The sequence below is a fragment of the Podarcis cretensis genome (genome assembly GCF_951804945.1).
Source record: "Podarcis cretensis genome assembly, chromosome: 2".
NCBI classification, from domain to species: Eukaryota; Metazoa; Chordata; class Lepidosauria; order Squamata; family Lacertidae; genus Podarcis; species Podarcis cretensis.
The window spans coordinates 10,115,508-10,136,748 of NC_137171.1; the positions used below are offsets into that span (position 1 = coordinate 10,115,508).

General features: G+C 48.6%; 1 protein-coding gene across 5 annotated transcripts in view; it reads left to right on the top strand.

Annotated features, from left to right (window-relative positions):
* Window positions 1-21,241, top strand: part of ZNF385A (zinc finger protein 385A) — a 207,413-nt gene that overhangs the window by 34,935 nt on the left and 151,237 nt on the right. The window contains exon 1 of one of the 5 annotated variants that reach the window (XM_079966764.1): window positions 12,445-12,695. The exons of 1 other annotated variant lie outside the window; for it this stretch is intronic. In XM_079966764.1, the coding sequence (XP_079822890.1) occupies window positions 12,659-12,695 (37 nt within the window). In that variant the 5' untranslated portion in view covers window positions 12,445-12,658. Of the gene's footprint in view, window positions 1-12,444; window positions 12,696-16,770; window positions 17,101-21,241 lie in introns of those variants that run through there. 3 more of the 5 variants (XM_079966761.1, XM_079966767.1, XM_079966766.1) reach the window with 3 other exon arrangements.

Here is a 21,241-nt window from a genome sequence, read left to right on the forward strand (position 1 = left end):
AAAACGACCTTGACAGATTAGAGATCTGGGCCAAAACAAATAAGATGAATTTTAACAGGGAGAAATGTAAAGTATTGCACTTGGGCAAAAAAAAAATGAGAGGCACAAATACAAGATGGGAGACACCGGGCTTGAGAGCAGTACATGTGAAAAGGATCTAGGAGTCTTGGTTGACCACAAACTTGACATGAGCCAACAGTGTGATGCGGCAGCTAAAAAAGCCAATGCAATTCTGGGCTGCATCAATAGGAGTATAGCATCTAGATCAAGGGAAGTAATAGTGCCACTGTATTCTGCTCTGGTCAGACCTCACCTGGAGTACTGTGTCCAGTTCTGGGCACCACAGTTCAAGAAGGTCACGGACAAACTAGAACGTGTCCAGAGGAGGGGAACCAAAATGGTCAAAGGCCTGGAGACGATGCCTTATGAGGAACGGCTAAGGGAGCTGGGCTAAGGGAGCTGGGCATGTTTAGCCTGGAGAAGAGGAGGTTAAGGGGTGATATGATAGCCATGTTCAAATATATAAAAGGATGTCACATAGAGGAGGGAGAAAGGTTGTTTTCTGCTGCTCCAGAGAAGCGGACACGGAGCAATGGCTCCAAACTACAAGAAAGAAGATTCCACCTAAACATTAGGAAGAACTTCCTGACAGTAAGAGCTGTTTGACAGTGGAATTTGCTGCCAAGGAGTGTGGTGGAGTCTCCTTCTTTGGAGGTCTTTAAGCAGAGGCTTGACAACCATATGTCAGGAGTGCTCTGATGGTGTTTCCTGCTTGGCAGGGGGTTGGACTCGATGGCCCTTGTGGTCTCTTCCAACTCTATGATTCTATGATTCTATGATTCCTGCGTTGCAGGGAGTTGGACTAGATTATCCTCACGGTCCCTTTCGGCTCTACAGTTATAGGATTCTACTGTACAGTGGTATCTTGGGTTACAGATGCTTCAGGTTACAGACACTTCTGCTAACCCGGAAACAGTACCTCGGGTTAAGAACTTTGCTTCAGGATAAGAACAGAAATCACATGGCGGTGGTGCGGAAGCAGCAGGACGCCCCATTAGCTAAAGTGGTGCTTCAGGTTAAGAACAGTTTCAGGTTAAGAACGGACCTCCAGAACGAATTAAGTTCTTAACCCGAGGTACCACTGCATGTTGTTTTGACTACCTGACTGTTAGCCACCCTGACAGGGCCCAATGGAGCTGGAGCTGGAGCTGGAGTCTAATGACTTCTGAAGGGCCACAAGTCCCCCTTCCCTGCCCTCAGGGAGGGAAATGAGCAGATTCCTGTACCTGATGCCTACTCAGATTCTAGCTGCCTCAGTGTACAGTGGGAGGGGACAAACAAAAAAACAGGAGCAGATCTAAAAATGCTTGGGTCAAGAGGTCAATGCTGTGGAAGAGTGCAGGAGCAAAACTGGGTTGAACGACGATCAGATTTGGTACCTGTGTGACAGCCCCTTCTTTAAAACAGTTACGGAGTTTCCAGCTGCAAGGCGGCAGAATTTGCAGGTTTGGTCCTGTGGCCTTGCATGAGAAATGAACATGTGAGTAGTGTGGTCAGTTTCAGTGGCTCAACGGCATCAAACTTGCTGGAATAAGCACAGTTCCGGGGTGAGTTTGCGGGGAGGTACCTGTAGAAGAAAAAGTGTAGCTTGTGGGACAAAAATATGCCCACCAACTAGGCTTTACTTATGGGGCTCTATTGTCCACGACTCTGACCTTAGAGGTTTTGAGCAGTACATCCTAAGCATATCAGAGTGTTGGGACCTGGACCAGAGAGACCTAAATTCATGTCCTGTTCGCAGGATGGCCTTGAGCAAGCAAGCCCCTCTCTGTTTAGCCTACCCCACAGGGTTGTTCTGAGCACTGAAAAAATGGTTAACTGCATGTATGCTTCTGCTAATTCTTAACACTACCCCACCTTTGCTAGAATTGTGATAACAGATGCTTCTGTTACTTATTATTTGATTGATTATCCTCCAGTTTTATTCTTGCTTTTACTCTGGTTCTGTAAGCCTGGAAATGCTATTGCCCTGAAGCGCAGGGTGTGTGTGTGTGTATGTGTGTGTGTGTGTGTGTTTGTCTGAGATTCTTTAGCTGAAATTCCTGTATTGCAAGGGCTTGGAGTAGATGACCCTTTGGGTCCCTTCCAATTCTACAATTCTATGGTTCTATAACAGAGGGGCAAAGAGAGGTGGAATGAGGCATATTTGTGTGCGTGGTTCTATGGGGATTGTATGGAAGCCAAGACAGATGAGACAGCAGCTCCATCATTAGACAGAGGGACCCCTCCAGATACCCTGCTTGTTGCATGTACAACCTGATTTGCTTGCACAAAGCTTATGCAGAAGTTAGACTGCGTCTGGTCTTTATTCTGCATTTGTCCTGGTTTGTTTGCAGGGAAGAAATACAACAATGGACAGTCATCCCGATTTGCTTTCAGGGTGTTAGCACATCTTCCCGCTAACCATTTGTTCATTCCAATGCATCCAATGCATTTGTTCATTTTCAATGCATCTACCTGTCACTTTCCATACTGCAAAAAGCCTGGTACTGTATTATTCTTTTTTAAATAGATTTGTTGTCCTAGGGCCTCTGAGGACCTCAATGCACTTTAAAAGTTCTGCTATGTGATTGGATCACTTCTGAGCCCCACAAAAAAGTGGTATGGGGAGCCTTGAGGTTCCTTCAGTTTGCATCTTGACCAACAAGCTGGGGCTTGTTTTAGTCAGAGAACCAGAGATCCCCAAAAACTTGATGAAGAAAAGCAAGGGCTGCTACTTTTTTCCTATCTGCCCTGCTCCCATGCAGCTTTTACCGGATGCACGACATACAAAGAAATTAAGCAAGGGAAACTTTTCATGGCATAGACACAAATTAAAGCCATGGTTATAAGGCCATGGCACCCATCTCCTAGTAGATCTTTCTTGAACTGTATTTCTCAGAACTGATGATGGTGCTTTGGTGAGGTCTACTCTTTCCCTTTCATTCATTGTATTACTTCTACAATGTCATCAAACATTACACCTCTTAGAGTTTCATAGGCAGACTAGTCTCAGTTCCCAAGGAGCTTACAGTCTAAATCAGATAATAGGGTAAACAATGGAGTGGGAGACAAAGGCTGGAGAGGGACGAACGCACCTCTCTGCTTACTGTGCCTTACTCTCTCCTATGCGGAAATGTATGCAGCTCTCTGTCTCCGTTGAGCTACGGATCAGCTTTGCCCTGTAGCAAAGTTGTGTCTGCCTGCTTGCTTTGCCATGTGCCCTGCTTCCTATTCTGTGCACGATGCGCTGAGTAAACTTGCTCCCTCGGCTCATTGTGCGATTAGCCTTGCATTCATCATTTGCCGGAATCAGCAGAATCAGTCATGTTCATAGGCTGAATATGGAATGGGAAGTAGAGAGCAAAAACTTCTGATTTGAGGTTCCCACATATGATCTGCTGGCAAGTCCTGACGCCCCCTTTCCTGCCTATTCCCCTTTATATCTGGGCTGTCAGCTGGAGGCGGTGTAAGCGGCATTCTTCTGATCACTGCATTTTTGTTCAGAGGCCTCCGTTTTTATTTTGATAATGCTGGTGAAGCTAGTTTTGAAGCTGCACAGAATTCTTCCATTGAAAAAAGAGTGCTGTGTAGCCTGAAAACTTGCCAACAAACCAACAAAGAGTACGTTATCACCACCTGCACCTTTTTTGTCAAATTTCCTGGCTTTGCTCTCTGCCAGGTGCCAATGTGGCCTGGCTGGATTCATAGGTGTTCAAAGTACCTTGAAACTGCTGCAAGCCTTGCCACTGGCTCATACATAGCACACAGCTCCCTCTCTCCCCTGCACTGAGACCAATTTGTTTTTAAGTGTGGGTGTTCTAGAGAGGTGTGATGGATTCCTACACTCTCTTTTACCAGAGCAAAAGATCCAGTCATGCTGAGTCATGGGAGGTTTATTGACTCACTTGTGCAGAGGCTGCTGCCTTGAAGCATCTGCTGACGGAGCTGTGAAGAGCTGATGGGAAAGGGCCCTCATCTTGGTTAGCAAAAGGAGGCACTGACTGCTAGGATGCAATACACATTTTCACACAAGTGATGGAGGAGGAGATGCACCTACTTGCCACTCTTGTTCTGGACTTCCAGACCCTCCAAGTGTCCCTGTTTTCCAGGGACAGTCCTGGATTTACAGAGCTCATCCCAGTTTCTGATTTGATCCCGGAATGTCCCACTTTTCCTCAAAGGTAAAGGGACCCCTGACCGTTAAGTCGAGTCGTGGACAATCCTGGGGTTGCGGCGCTCATCTCGCTTTATTGGCCGAGGGAGCCTGTGTTTGTCCACAGACAGCTTCCGGGTCATGTGGCCAGCATGACTAAGCTGCTTGTGGTGAAACCAGAGCGGCGCATGGAAACACTGTTTACCTTCCCGCCAGAGCAGTACCTATTTATCTACTTGCACTTTCACATGCTTTCATCCCTATTTTCATTGGAGAAATGTTGGAGGGTATGGACTTCTAATTTTGACCACTACTGAGTTTTCTCTGAGGACAAGGCTGCAGGGCACTCAGGGATGCTTGTCAGTTTCTGTTTCTCAATTCCTGTCCACAATCTTCTTGTATATAGTGTTGTATGCATGTTTTTGCAAAGCAGTTCCTCCTGATATAATGCATGTTCGTATGCCGTTTTCACTAATGCATCCACTTACGAGTACACTTTATACTAGCATATGTATGTTGTTACACCTGACTTGGCTGGCGGACCGCAGTGCAAAATTCAGACTGCAAATTTTGAAGTATAGCCACTTTTTGGTTCGTATCACAGCAGGGTCTCAATGCAGAATCTTAACACACGAGGCGGGATATATTTTTCAGTGTGGCTTACTGTCAAGTAAGATTGCATGCAGTTCGACTGCATGGAGATGCGGGACTGTCTTTGCTGAAGAATTAGACATTATGGAGAGTCTTAAAGGAGGAAATGGAGGCAGCCAAAAGAGGAGACTCAGGCGTCTAGAACTGATTTTGACCCACGAGTCCTGGGATAACCGAGAAGCACTTACAAACCTATTTTCTAGAATTGCCCAGCTCCTAGCTACACACTATGCAGTTGTTATTATTATTATTTATTAAATTTGTATACTGCCCTTCATCCCAAAATCACAGGGTGTTTCACAGCATAAAAATACAAAACGAGAAGAAGAAGAAGAAGAGTTTGGATTTGATATCCCGCCTTTCACTCCCTTTAAGGAGTCTCAAAGCGGCTAACATTCTCCTTTCCCTTCCTCCCCCACAACAAACACTCTGTGAGGTGAGTGGGGCTGAGAGACTTCAGAGAAGTGTGACTGGCCCAAGGTCACCCAGCAGCTGCAGGTGGAGGAGCGGGGAAGCGAACCCGGTTCACCAGATTACGAGACTACCGCTCTTAACCACTACACCACACAAAATACATAACAAAACAAAGGCAAACCAATAACTCCTCTCTCACAAACACATTTAAAAGGCCATAGAATGTTAATCAGCCAAAGGCCTGTTTATAGAGAAATGCCTAAAGTTATGTAATGAAGGTGCCAGGTGGGCTTCCTCGGGGAGAGCATTCCACAAATGGGGAGCCACCACAGCAAAGGCCTGTCCTTGGGTTGCCATGCTCTGGACCTCTTGTGGAGGAGGCACACAAAGTAGGGCCTCAGATCACAGGGTCCAGATTGGTTCATATGGGGAGAGGTGGTCTTGGAGGTATTGTGATCCTGAGTTGTTTAAAGCATTATAGGTCAAATCCAGCACTTTGAATTGGGCCCAGTGCAGTTGGACCAGGATCGGTGTAACATGTTCAAACTGTCTTGCACTGGTGAGCAACCTGGCTACCGAACTCTGCACCAGGTGAAGTTTCCGAACTGTCTTCAGAGGCAGTTAAGTACTTAATTCGTTCCAGAGGTCCGTTCTTAACCTGAAACTGTTCTTATCCTGAAGCACCACTTTAGCTAATGGGGCCTCCTGCTGCTGCCGCGCTGCCGCCGGAGCCCGATTTCTGTTCTTATCCTGAAACAAAGTTCTTAACCTGAGGCACTATTTCTGGGTTAGCGGAGTCTGTAACCTGAAGCGTATGTAACCTGAAGCGTATGTAACCCGAGGTACCACTGTATATGTATGTGCCAGAAGGAATGTGCTTAGGTTATGCATTTGGAAGACCACTAGTCTGGGGTATGGGGAGGTGGGGAGAATTTGGGATTGAGAAGCAGTGGACACCATCTCCCTAAACCACTTCCCATTTCCAATTCCCTTTTCTGAAGATGCTGTTACCTTACCCGAAGAGCAACTATCTAGATTTTGTTGCATACATACCTGGCTGCATGCATACCATACATTTAATTATTATTTTTTAAATAATATTTATTAAAGTTTCCACAAGAAAAAGATTACAAAAATAGTAAAAAGAAAACACAAAAAATACAAACACTAAGAAAACCAAAAACAATTAAAAAACAAATCCCTCTTTCAATATCATACAGTTCATTTACTTATTTTCATGACTTCCTCACACCTCCCTTTTTTGTATTCCAATTCAAATATTTAATTCAGCAAATCCATACCTTCTCTATTTTCTCTTGATTCATTGTCTTCACATATTATGATTTCGAATTTTCATCTAATATCAATCCCTTTTTACATATTCCTTTTAACCTTATTGCTAAGACCACTTCTTTTCATTCCAACATCATTTTAACATTCAATAATTTTACAATGTTTCTGTAAATAATCTTTCAATTTCTTCCAATCTTCTTCCACCAACTCTTCTCCCTGGTCTCGGATTCTGCCAGTCATTTCCGCCAATTCCATATAGTCCATTAATTTCATCTGCCAATCTTCCAGGGTGGGTAGATCTTGTGTCTTCCAATACTTTGCGATGAGTATTCTTGCTGCTGCTGTAGCATACATAAAAAAAGTTCTGTCCTTCTTTGGCACCAGTTGGCCGACCATGCCCAGGAGAAAAGGCCTCTGGTTTCTTCAGGAAAGTATACATTTAAAGCACATGGCATCCCACAAGGAATTATGGGAATGGTTGTTTGTTAAGGGTGCTGGGAATTGTAGCACTGTGAAGGGTAAGCTATGGTTCCCTGGATTCTTTGGGGGAAGACACACACTTGTATCTGTTTTTATTGACTTTCTGTCCTGCCCTTCCTCCCAAAGGAACCCAAGACACCAAACACATCCACAATTTTTTTAAAAACAGTTCTAAAACAGTTAAGAACATCTATAAACAGTTTAAAACTGTTTAGATATAGGACAATGAAGATATAGGACAATGAAAACACGAACCACACGCCTTCTGAATAGTTTCTATCCAAGAGCTCTGATTGCACTAAACAATGATCTCAGGCCAGTTGTAAGAAATAGCAAGCAGTGAGTAGTAAGGAATGAGATAGGTTTTAGGTTATGCTATGCTTCTAATATCGGGACGCAGGTGGCGCTGTGGGTTAAAGCCTCAGCGCCTAGGGCTTGCCGATCGAAAGGTCAGCGGTTCGAATCCCTGCGGCGGGGTGCGCTCCCGCTGCTCGGTCCCAGCGCCTGCCAACCTAGCAGTTCGAAAGCACCTCCAGGTGCAAGTAGATAAATAGGGACCGCTTACCAGCGGGAAGGTAAACGGCGTTTCCGTGTGCGGCTCTGGCTCTGGCTCTGGCTCTGGCCAGAGCAGCGATGTCACGCTGGCCACGTGACCCGGAAGTGTCTCTGGACAGCGCTGGCCCCTGGCCTCTTAAGTGAGATGGGCGCACAACCCCAGAGTCTGTCAAGACTGGCCCGTACGGGCAGGGGTACCTTTACCTTTACCTTTATGCTTCTAATAGGTTGTGTTATATTCTGGATTATGTATGTTTTAATAGATTATGTCTGAATAGGATGAGAGTGTTGGAGATACGTGCAAATGTGTATGTGAATCCGGTCTTGGGTGTTTGATTTTCGTTGTTGTGTATACTGTGTATATACGGACAATGACAATAAATTTATCTAATCTAATCTAATCTAATCTAATCTAATCTAATCTAATCTAATCTAAAAAACATTCCAAAAAAAAGTTAAGATTATTTCATGCAGTGATCTCAGGGTTGCCAGGATTGGAGTTCTTCAGCCACCAAACGCCTGAGTAAACAGGAATAGTTTCAGATTCCTCTGGAAAGTTAATAATGTTGAAGACAAAAACATACCATTAGGGAAGGAATTCCACAAGCAGGGAGCTACCACCAAAAAGTCCCTGTCACGGGTCAACACCAGCTGGGCAGCACCACCAAAAAAGCTTCACTTGCCAAACTTAGGGTCTGAGATGGTTGATACTGGGGAAGGTGGTCTTTTGGGTACTTGTGTCTCAAGCCAATTAGGGCTTTATATGCTACTACTAACATCTTTAATTGGGCCCAGTAATTCACTGGCAGCCTGTGACATATGATCTTATCAGGCTGCTCCACTTACCAACCTAGTACAGTCATACCTTGGAAGTCAAATGGAATCTGTTCGACTTCCAAAACGTTCAGAAACCAAAGTACGGCTTCTGATTGGCTGCAGAAAGCTGCTGGAGCCAATCAGAAGCCACGGAAGCCCCGTCAGATGTTTGGCTTCCAAAAGAACATTAAAAAACCAGAACACTCGCTTCCGGCTTTTGATCATTTGGGAGCCGATTTGTTTGGGAGTTTGAAATCCAAGTTACGATTGTAGTCTCATTCTGCACTGGCGGCAGCCTCTGGACTGTCTTCAAGGGCAGCCCCACATTACAGTAGCCCACATATTACGGTAGTCCAAGCAGGACTAGGGCATGGACAACTGAAGCCAGGCTATCCCATTCTAGGAGTATTTGTAGCTAGGGAACAACTTAAGCAACCCAGTCAGACGGGCAGGATATAAATCATGTTGTTGTTAATAATAATAATTTAATAACTTCTAGCCACAAAGCCACCTGAGACTCCAGTGACAAGTTGGAATACTCCCAGATTATGAACTTCTTGCTTCTGGAGGAGTGCAATCCCTTCCAGAGCAAGTCGTAGACCTAATTTCCACTTGCAGGAAACACCCTGTTTGGTGGCGCTGTGGGTTAAAGCCTCAGCGCCTAGGGCTTGCCGATCGAAAGGTCGGCGGTTCGAATCCCTGCGGCGGGGTGCGCTCCCACTGCTCGGTCCCAGCGCCTGCCAACCTAGCAGTTCGAAAGCACCTCCAGGTGCAAGTAGATAAATAGGGACCACTTACCAGCAGGAAGGTAAACGGCGTTTCCGTGTGCGGCTCTGGCTCGCCAGAGCAGCAATGTCACGCTGGCCACGTGACCCGGAAGTGTCTCCGGACAGCGCTGGCCCCTGGCCTCTTAAGTGAGATGGGCGCACAACCCCAGAGTCTGGCAAGACTGGCCCGTACGGGCAGGGGTACCTTTACCTTTACCTTTTTATCCATCAATGTTTCTAGAACCTGTCAAACACCTTCATATCCTCTCCTGATTACAATGGAATGCTGAGATAGAGCTGTCGAAGATGGACTTCTGCTGTTAGGCAGATTCAGCACAGATTGGGCAAATTTATGGGGAATGGGAAAGCTGTGAGTAGCTAGGATTGGAACAGGAGCTTCAGAGTCCATGTACATTGCAGGGGATAAACACTCATCCTCACCACATGCTGCTTGCAAGTATCTAATGCAAGGATTCTTAGCCGAAGGTGCCAGGGTGTTGGTAGACTGTAGTTTCGGCCAGGCTGGGCCAGTAGATAGGGAGCTGGGCTGGATGGAGCCATTGCTCTGAACTAGCAAAGCACTCCTCATGTTCTTAAGTGTGTGGCAAGCACACCTCAGTCTGGACATGCTGTGATGTTCCTGATTATTCAGATCTTCCCCAGGTGCTATAACAGTGGATCTGTCATGTACCAAAGGGGAAACAGTGTCATTATGCAGTACATGGGCTGACTTTTGCTCCCTGGCTTTAAGAATTATTATGTATAGCTAGCTACATTTGCAGAAGGTGGGGTGGGGAGAGATAACATGGGTATTAAGTCTGCACTTATCTCAGGAGGCGGCTGTGAGTGTTGCAATTAAGTGCGGCTTTTCTAAGCATGTCTGCACCTGTCTTTGTGCACGAGTTGACATACAAGCTGGTAGTTTTGAATGGCACTCAGCTACTCAGCTTATTGAGATGACGGACGCGTTTGGCTGTTGATTTGAAAACAACAACAACAGCAAACCGAGAAATTGCCGAAAAGAAAATGCTTCAAATGATCAAAATCTTTGCTGGGACCCCACACTGAGCCGGCAAACTTCTTAGGCTGCCTTCTTCAAACAAGAGGTTATGCCACTCAAATGCACAATAAACCGTTTATACCTTTTCTTGTGTTCTTATTCTTCTGTTCTTATAGTGAGCTGATTCACAGGACCACATTGGAGGCAGATGAATAACCACATGGCAACTTTCTGCCTCGGTACTCACATGATAAAATGGGGCGGGCAGAGAATGGTCTCCCACATAGTAAAAGCACATGTTTCAGAGCACTTGTGAAATAAGTGTCTGTGCTCACAGGTGATCTCAGCTCCCCCCCCCCCCTTCCGCAAACTATTAGCCCAGGGGTGGTGTGGTGGAGCCTCCATTGATGTCAACAGATTTTTCTTCTTTTGAGGCCAAGAGAAATGCAGGGCTGACTTTTGTCAGGGTCGTGACAGGGAATAAATTGGTTAAATTTCCCCTCTGAACATATTGCTGTCTTAATGACAACCCACCCCCCCTCACACGCATACAGGGTGTGCTGCTGTTAGTGATTTTAAATTTTTTAAAATTTTTTAAACCTGGTCTTAATGCACTGTTAGCACTCAGATTTCCAGCTTTATTTCCTGGGCAGAAATCAACAAATTAAACGTTTTTCTCATCACTGCATCATTGGCATCCTGTCAAATAGCTGTTAGTGGCACAATCTGGTGGGAATCCTACCTGATGGAAGAGAGTGCAGTTGGAGTAATAATAATAATAATAATAATAATAATAATAATTTATTTATACCCCGCCCATCTGGCTGGGTTTCCCCAGCCACTATGGGCGGCTTCCAACAGAACACTAAAATACAATAACCTATTAAACATTAAAAGCTTCCCTAAACAGGGCTGCCTTCAGATGTCTTCTAAAAGTTTGGTAGTTATTTTTCTCTTTGACATCTGGTGGGAGGGCATTCCACAGGGCGGGTGCCACCACCAAGAAGGCCCTTTGCCTGGTTCCCTGTAACTTGGCTTCTTGTAGTGAGGGAACCGCCAGAAGGCCCTCGGCGCTGGACCTCAGTGTCCGGGCAGAACAATGGAGGTGGAGACGCTCCTTTATAATCCTTTATAATAATCAGACGTTTTTTGTGTGTATGTGAACCTTGCAAGAGCAGGATAGTCTCCACCTCTTCCCATCAGGAAGGATTATTTTGACTCCAAGTAGAGGAACTTTGGGATATGCTTGCATGGCTTTGCTGAGCATTCAGCTGCTGGGGGTGGGAGCTGAATACTTAATTTACAAGGAAAGTATGAGTAAGTGTTCCTAAGTCTAATTCTGAAGCGCAAGTGAAAGTGGATGTGAAGAAAGCTTTTATCAACTACATGGATACACCAACTGCACCCCTTCCTGGAGGACCAGGACCACGCTTTGGTAAAATAGGGGATTGACTACTGCAGTGCACTTTATGTGGAGCTGCCCTTGATTACTGTTAAGAAAGCAGAGCTAATGCAGAATGTTGTGGCCCTCTAGTTAACTTGTGTAAGTTGCTGAAAGCAGGTAAGAATGGTGTTGCATTCGTTTCACTGGCTTTCTGTTTGCTTCTGCTCATGAGGCAAGGTCCTGCTTATCTGCTGTGAAAGTTTACACTAGCTGCATACCTAAGGAAGTGTCTTCTTCCATACAAACCCACATAAGCAAATAAAGACTTTCATGAAGGCCTTACTCAATGTGCTTTCTGCCTGCGAAATGAAATCTATTATATCACATGGCCTTTTTTGCTGTGGCACCCCAGCTGTGGAATTCTCTTCCTACCTGCAAGAGCTGGAAACCTTCCTGATGCTGCTGGACTCTAAATCCGATCATCCCTGCCCACTGGCTAAAGAAGCTGAGGCTGATGGGACCTGGAGTCCAACAATATCTGGAGGACCACAGGCCATGTATTTTTAATCTTTTGTTGGAAGCTGCCCAGAGTGGCTGGGGAAACCCAGCCAGATGGGCATGGTATAAACAAACATAATTAATAATAATAATAATAATAATAATAATAATAATAATAATAATAATAATATCCCTGCCCTGCCGCATGTCATTTTAGAAGGATGGCGATTGCTCGATTGTTATCAGAAGGATTTTATCAGTCAGAGTCATTTACCAATGGTGTTTCATCGTGGTTTAGGCTGTTTTTTTAAAAAAAAATCATAGCCTATTTGTTTGCTACCTTGCACCTCCTTTTTTGGAGAGTAAAGATAGAAAACCATCACTGTGATACCCCTACACAGAGCCCTGTTTGTTTAGCTGCAGCCTTTGAGAGCGCTGCTCCACGCCCTGCCCCCACACCCCCGCCATATTCCTGCCCAAGCCTGCTGCTCCACGTCAGAGCAGTTTCCACACCTTTCCCCCGAGCCTGTCCCACGCTGGAGCCCTTTCCCACTTCTGCCCAAGCCCATCCCAAGCCAGCACCTCCTCACAAGACAGGGGAGAAGATGTGGAAGGAGCTAATGCAGCTCTCCTACGACATAGGTGAGTTGAGATTTTCGCGTTAGATCCAACTCCTGTTCAGGAAAGTCGGAGGCGCTGAGCCAGTTGCTTCTAACCTCCCATCTGAAGTAGAGTTCTGTGTAAGCGAAAGGCTTCTCTCACCTTCCTTTGCTATAAAAAGCAAGCTTCATACTTGATCGGTGCTGTGTTACAGGACTTCAGCAGGCATAGGCAAGATAATTGTGGGGCTTTAAGGAGGTGGGTACTTTCTAATAACCAGCATGGAATGGGTGTTTGTCTTAAGGGCTGAACCACTTGTGTATGTGTACCAGTGTTTCATCACTTTGTGTCCTTACATCTGAACTTGTCATTGCTCTCCCTTGGAAAGTATTTGAGAACCCTGTGGGTCTTCTTCGAGTAGAACTAGGAGAACAACCCAATGTATGGAGTCCTTGGAAGAAAGGCAGAATCTCAGATGCTAATAGCAAGTTCATTCTCCAAATGTGGCTCCTTCTGTAGTCTCCAAAGGCACCACCCACATCCCAGAGGGAGGTATCAGAAGTCTTGAGGAAATCCCAGGGTTTGCAGAAGTTCAAAAAATCTTTAGGGGAACAGAACTTCTAAGAGAGGGAAATAATAATAAAGAAAAGCCAGGCTGATGAGAATCGAGCACACTAAGTGAACATAGAAATGTAGATGGATTGGTAGAAAGAGGGAGGGGAACAGAGGCAGCAGGAATGGATTATCCTGAAAAGGGGCATGGCTGGCTGGCTCCACGCGGCAACATTTTGCTACTAGCACCACTTGGAAAATTAAAAAAGAAAGGAAAACGAAAACCTCTTGTGGTTGATTATTCTGTAATGAGTCTTCCGCACGTGCAGGATATCTCTGGATATTTCTGTATTCATCAAGTAGGGTGGTCAACTTTCTTTCCTGGCCTTCCTCCAATGCCTTTAACAACTCGATAGCAAAAGAGAAACTTAGCAGGGGAAGCTTTCTCCATCACCGCACCTGCACTCTGTTGAAAAGCTCCGGCTGCTGTATTTCTGCTTGTCAGGCAGTTGTTAAAAATCAGGAGAGCCTTGCCAGGAAAAAAAGCTGGCAGTCCTATTGTTGAGCAGTGATGGATATTTTTGTGCAAATTAACCCTAAGAATCATACATATCCATGACTATTCAGGGCATGTCTAGATACTGTTCTGGCAGTAAGTGGCATGCAAATACGGGATGGCAACGATGAGCTGTATATGTGGGGGTTTGGTGAGGAGTTTCAGTGTTTCCTGTACTTGACAGTGTTTCATCCCATACTGGTCTTCTCTCTCTCTGTCCTCATAGCCAATAGGAACCTGACTGGATATGTAGCTCTTAAGGAGGTTGGTGCAGACTATGTTAACTGGATTAGACAGAGACCTTGGACTAGAGGCTCAGGGTCCCCCGTCCCCCACCAGCCTGTCAAAGGCAATGCAGCAAGCAGGCGAAAAGATCTTTGACTTGTCTGTGCCCTATACTCCCCTGCCCTCGAGGATTAGACATGCTCATCAGACCTGCTGTCTGCAAAGGGTTTTTCCATGCTCCACAGTAACATCTACCTGGTGCATGTGGGTGGCAGCTTCTCTTGGCTTAGCATTAGCATATTAGCACCCTAATACCCGTTTTCTGGGTATGGAGAACCTGTGGCCCTCCCAGAGGCAGAGCAAGGTGGGGGTGGTGGGGGCCGCTTGACCCTGGTGTCATCTCTGAGGGGGGGGGTGACATTGCCGCTGGTGGTGCCCCTCCGGGATGCTACCTGCTGCCGGCGCCCCCCCCCCCCCCGGGGACACACGCCACTGCTAGCTCTGCCTCTGCCCATCCCTATGGGCACTGTGCGGCGTGGCCCGTCTCTAGCCCCTATGGGTGGTTCACCCCGCCCCTATGGGCGCTTTGCCCCGTCCCTGGGCACACTTTTCCAGGTGCCCAAGAGGCTTCCTCCGCCACTGGGCCCTCCAGATGTTGTTGGACTCCCAACTCCATCAGCCACAGCATGATGGGAGCTGTAGTCCAGCAACATCGGGAAGGCCACAGGTCCCAACTCCTTGTATGTGTTGCACCAACATGGCTACCAATTTTGGAAAGTCCCCCCTCCCTCCCCAGAACAGTCGGATCATCCATATTTATTTTCAAGTCTTATACAGTGGGGAGCACCATTTTCAGGGGCACCCCCATGGCAAATGCAACAGGTGCTTCGTGCCTCAGACAGGAAGAACAGCCTCACTCATTGTGGCAGGACCCTCAAGCAGATTGGCATTCTGTCTCCAACAGTGGCCAGCCATAGGCACCTGAGAAGTTCATAAGCAAAGTTATGACAGAGGCGGTCATCTCTGTTGTTTAGTCGTTTAGTCGTGTCCGACTCTTCGTGACCCCATGGACCAGAGAACACCAGGCACTCCTGTCCTCCACTGCCCCCCGCAGCTTGGTCAGACTCATGCTGGTAACCTCGAAAACACTATCCAACCATCTCGTCCTCTGTCGCCCCCTTCTCCTTGTGCCCTCCATCTTTCCCAACATCAGGGTCTTCTCCAGGGAGTCTTCTCTTCTCATGAGGTGGCCAAAGTACTGGAGCCTCAGCTTCACAATCTGTCCTTCCAGTGAGCACTCAGGGCTGATTTCCTTCAGAATGGAGAGGTTTGATCTTCTTGCAGTCCATGGGACTCTCAAGAGTCTCCTCCAGCACCATAATTCAAAAGCATCAATTCTTCGGCGATCAGCCTTCTTTATGGTCCAGCTCTCACTTCCATACATCACTACTGGGAAAACCATAGCTTTAACTATACGGACCTTTGTTGGCAAGGTGATGTCTCTACTTCTCAAGATGCTGTCTAGGCCTGTCATTGCCCTTCTCCCAAGAAGCAGGTGTCTTTTAATTTGTGACACAACCTTGATGGCAGAAAGTGAGGAGGAATTAAAGAACCTTTTATTGAGGGTGAAAGAGGAGAGTGCGGTCATCTCTACTCATTATCAAAGCGGTATGGTTGTTTGGCATGGCTTCATTTCGATATCAGAGTCAGAAGCTGTTTATCCTCCACCCACTTGATTGACTAATACTGTATGTCACAAGGTGTGGCAAAGACACAGGCCACCATCCCATCTTGTAGCAATGAATTCCACAAGTGAATGAGCAAAGGTGTGAAGTAATTTAAATGTGTGCTTATGTAAGTTGTAGAACATCGTGTTTGCTCTGTGCATATAATATTCCAGCTGCTATTGTCACATACATAAATAGTTTGGTCACCTTTGGACTTATTTCCTAATAGACCCCTAAGCTGCCTACAAACTCATTCGGAAGCCTGCAGTGCTACGGGGCTTCAAGATGCATAACCCGCCCGCCCTCATTCGCAGAATAGTAAAAATGCAAGTTTTAGATGTAAAAGGTGCGATTTTCAAAAACGGCGGGAGGTTGCAAAATCCACCTTTCCTTGGCACGGAATTTAGAAATCATGCTGCTGATGATAATGATAGGAGTCATATTTTAGCATTCTCCACCATGAGCCCTCCAACTTAACCCAGGCAGAGATATTCCCGGACCCCTTTCTCTCCCCCCAAAGAAAACCCTCTGGCGGCGCTTTTTGGCCAGAAGTGAAGGCTGGCAAAGAAAGCACCGGCCTGCAGAAAGCGTCCCCGCCTCGCCGTGGCGCGCGGGCTGCTGTCCTGCCACGCCAGGTGTGTGTGTGCGCGCGCGCGCGCGTGTGTGCGTTCGCGCGCTCTCGTTCTGACGACCCGGCCGCCTCCTCGCGTCCCCCCCCCCCCCTCAGCTCGCTTTCGCGCCCGGCGCCCGAGAGGCGCCGAAGGTGGTGCGTTTCTACCTGCAGCTGCCACTGCGGAGAGAGAGCGCGTGTCGCGGGCCGGCTGCGCGGACTTTGAGGGGCAGCAGGAGGAGCGGGGGGTCGAGGAAGGCGCCCTCCTGCCGCTCGAGGGCTCGGCGAGTGTTTTCGGCCAGTTGGCTCCGGCCCGCTCTCATTGGGCGCCCGCCTTTGCGCCGCGGCCAATGGCGAGCCGGAGAGGGCGCGCGCGAGCCGCCTGCCGGGGGGTGTAGAGCGGGGGGGGGGGGGAAGCGTGTGTGCTTCGCTGCGCTGACATTTTTTTGGCGATGCCTCCTGTTACTCCGGCTCTGCCGCTCGCCAGCCCTGCTGCAGCCGGCGCTGCTCCTGCGCCGGCGCTGCTACTCCGGCCGCCGCCGCCACCGCTGCTGTCGTCCAGCCCAGCTCGCTCCTAGCGCTGCTGCTGCCTCCGCCGCCGCCGCCACCAGCAGCAGCAGCACCGCAGCGGACACGGGGGAGGCGGAGGCGGAGGAGGAAGAAGAGGAGGCGGCGGCAGCTGATCCTCTGCCTCGGCGGCCGCCTGCCATCCTGCTGCGCCGCTGCCAGACGTCAGGTGCTGCTCCGGCAGCGTGAGCTCAGCGGGGATGATCCTAGGTGAGTGACGCTGCTGCTGCTGCTGCCTCCTCCGGCTTCTGTATCTCCTTCCTGCCTTCCCGCCTGGGTCTCATTCACTTTTTTGCCCTGGGAATTCCCCCCCACTCCGACACCCGTCCTGGGAAAAATCGCTTACTTATTCCCAAGGCTCCGATCCCTCTCCCACCAACCCCTATGGAGAAGATCCCTACCCCCCCCCCCATAAAAATTGGGATCTTTGGGGCTGCCTGGGATTCGCGAAACGAAATAGAGAGAGGGTGGGAAGGGGACAATGTTTCTTATTCCTTAATTTCTCAGCCGTCCCAGTGATGCTGCATAGGGCAGAATCTAGACTCCTCTCCCCAAGATCCGGATCGGGAAGGGACGACCGTGTGAATGCCGGGTTGCAGTGCCTCTCGGGTGACGAGTGAAGGGCAATGCTTGGAAGATCGTTCCGCTCGCTCTCGCTCTATCACCCCATTAGAAAAGGGGTTTGTGGTATTACGAGGGAACCCGTCACCTTCCTCCCATCTAGCATTGCATCGCCCCCTTTCCCCCTCCCCAAACAAGGCTCAGGTCTGCGTCACAAGGTGGAAGTTATTGAACTGTTCTGAACAGCGCTACTTGGGGCGGGGGGGGGGGGAGAAGGAGGCACGAGGGCTGGCAATGCAGTGTCGGGAGCCGGGGGGGGGATACGGCAGAGGAGGGGTGCATTGGGGCAAAAGTAGGGGGCAAACTACCCCGGGGACAGAGTCAGGGCAGCCAGTGATTGCCTCCCTTGCACACCCACGGAAACAGGGCACCCAGATCTCCCGCAAGTTGAGAAACACGACCCCCCCTCGACCTTTGCCTGGCTTATGGAGGGTCCCTCTGATGAGCTGACCCCACCACTGGGTTGTTTGCCCAGAAGCTGAAGAGGAGGGGTGGGGGAGAGACAAGCTAGTTGCCAGGCAGGAGATATGGGGGGGGGGGGGGGAGAGAGAGAGAGAGAGAGAGAGAGAGAGAGAGAAAGGAAAGAGATGAGATGAATCCCTTATTCTGACAAACTGTCCAAAGCTTGAAGCATCAGTGTTGACCTAGATCTCTGTGCGTGAGGAGGGGGGGGGGCGACGACTCAGAGGCTCCTCCTCCTCTCTTCCCTCCTTCACAGGCGCTTTCCTTTCCTGTTCCATGTGGGAGAAAGACGGGTCTGCTGTTTGAACCGGCTCCCCATCTTTCGCTTTCCAGGCCCCCCAACAGCAGCGTCATTGAGCTGAATGGTGGCTTGGTTGTTGAGCCAATTGGGAACAAGGAATAGGAAGTGGGTTGGAGCCGAGAGCAGCGCTGCAATCCCCTAAGACGGGTTAGTTTCCCCCTTTAGGTACCCTTGTGTAACTAAAGGAGGAGGTTAAAAGGTAAAGGGACCCCTGACCATTAGGTCCAGTCGTGGCCGACTCTGGGGTTGCCGCGCTCATCTCGCTTTATGTGCTTTTGAACTGCTAGGTTGATGTGCTTTCGAACTGCTAGGTTGGCAGGAGCAGGGACCGAGCAACGGGAGCTCACCCCGTTGCGGGGATTCAAACCGCCAACCTTCTGATCGGCAAGTCCTAGGCTCTGTGGTTTAACCCACAGCGCCACCGGTGAAAGGAGGAGGTTAAGGTCCTGCAAAAGGTGGCCTTCCTTCCCAAGCAAAAGCAGGGAGCAGTTTTGATCTGTGTCAAATGGCTGTGAGCACACGATCCACGGTTCTGGGTTACTTAATCTGGACCGAGGGACATGATGTTGTGAATGCAGTGAAAGAACAGCACTCTCCACCACAAACATACATCTTGGCCAATCTGGAGGTACAGCTACGGTGCATAAAATATATCCAGGAATGGACGTGCCCCTGGAGTTCCAAGCCGGAGCAGATCCAGGCTGCAGAGACAAGCTGGGCCAATGCCTCAGGTGTATGTCTCAGCCATACTAAAGTGCATTGAAAAGAGAGGGGGGGGGAAGACTTCACTTTGAAGGAGGTGCACAGAGGAAGCTTGTCCTCCATTGAGTGATACCCCCCCACCTGCATTCCAGTAGACATAATTGAGAGCCTTCTTGATCCCCACTGCCTGGGGGCATAGATTCAATTGTAAAGGAGAAGCGAGCAAAGGAGTGACAGACCTTACAAATGAAACTTGGGTGGGTGGGGGGGAGATATTGACTTGGTTATCTCTTGGGTTGTTTAATGTGCTCTTGTTATGCTGCTGAGCACAGGAGCAATGTTTTAATTTCCCTAAGCAAGAAATCTTGAGCCAGGCCTTTTGGGCTATGGTCCGGTTGGTCATAGTCGTCGTCCCACACAAGGAAGACCTTGGGCAAAATGCAACTAAAAGGGATAACGTCCAGCATGCCTGAGTGATGCCCTTCAGAACCCCATCCTTCTCCCAGTCGCTTTCCCACCCCCAATGACAACCTCCTATCCAGCTCTGTAAGTGCCCATCTTGACCTTGCAAAAATGCATGCGCTTTGGATTGCCTGTTGGCAAATCTCTCTTTACTAGCTGCCTGCCTGCTTTGCCTTGGCAAATGCAGGCATTCCTTCCACTCCACCCTGCCCCCGCACTCCAGCCCAAATTGGCCCCTGGCCTCTATTGCCTATGGCAGTGGTGTGGCCTGTCTCTTCCCAGCCCACCCCCCATCACTATGGATCACAGTAGCTTCCCCTTTTCTGGATGTCTTGCATCTCACAAGGGTCCTGAGGAGGAGCAAAGGTCTGACTTACGGGACTCTGCCTGATCTGTGACCCATGTTGTTCAAGCCTGGCAGCCACTTGCCTACCTGTCTGACCTGACTCACTGATAAAGGGGCTCGGTAACTCGGCCTTCCTTCCATTCACAGTCCTTGCACTTGCATCCTTTGGCTCCGCTGTTGCCTTTTAACTGATTTGGGAGAAGGGCTGTGCATGCAGGTACTTTTCCCTGTAGGACTGGGGAAGAATCCCTTCCTGAAACTCTGGAGAGCTGCTGCCAGTCAGTGCTGACAATACTGATTTAGATGGAGCAGTGGTCTGACTCAGAATAAATCAGCTTCCCGTTTAAGAATCTGCCCCTGGGGACTGAAAGGATTGCGGGGAGAGGGGAGGGACTGACTTTATCTCATTCTTGGGCCTCCAGGCAAGGCTTGGAGTTTACTGGGGAAGCCCTCACTGCATCTGGTCTGTGCTCGCAGCCCTCCTTCTCTCTTGTTGTCTTTCCCCTTACACTTCCTTGCCTATTTCTAATTCTCCACTATGTCCTAAACATCCCTCCCCTTTCCTCACTTTCTCTTTTCTGTATCCATCTGTCTCTCTGCTCCAGCTCTGGGTTTCATGCTGCCGGGTAGCTTGTGTGTGTGAGACATGGAATCGGGCCAGAGTCCCAGGTATTTCCCAGGTAGGTGCCAGACTTGCCTCTGGGGTGGGAAATGCCACACAAAGATTCCATGGCACGGCCCTGGGGCCTGTGACTTGGTTTTGTTCCAGCTCTGGCTAATGCAGTTCCACTTACTGACCTGGGCTGGAGAACCCATGGCCCTTTAAGATGTTGTTGGGCACCACCTCCCATCCCCCTGCTCATATGGCCAGGGGAGATAGGAGTTGTGGTCTACAAACACCTGGCGGATGACAGGTTCTCTGTCACCAATTTATTGTTAATTCTTTCTCCCACTTCCTCCTTTTCCACTGGGGAATCTTGCCATGGTCCAGCAGAGACATTGCAGCAAAGATGCTCCTAATCCCTAATCTAGAGGCTTTCCAGATTCAGTCATTGCATGTGGCTTGGAATTCCTCTGCGTCAGATTCCAACACAATCCTGGGCTTCATTAGACACAGTTGTGCAACAGCCAGTTTCAGTCCTGATCAGCCATTCAGAGGATTTGCAGATGCAGGTGGCAAGCTACGTTGTGACAGAAATAGTGAATAATAGCGGTCAGGTGGCTGTGTTCTGAGCTGTAGGGTCATTCCAGTGAAGATTTCTGGAAAAGATGGTGGCACAGTCAGTTAACAAGGGCAAAACGCACAGGCTCACGGGGCATGGAGTGTCTCCAACAAGAGGTGTTCAGAGGAGGTGTATGTAATGGAGAGTTTAGAGAATGGCAAAGGTGCCTGTAATGTCGGTGATGAACTATGCTAGTAAGATGAGTGAGTTGGTCTTGGGTAATGGGATGGGAAG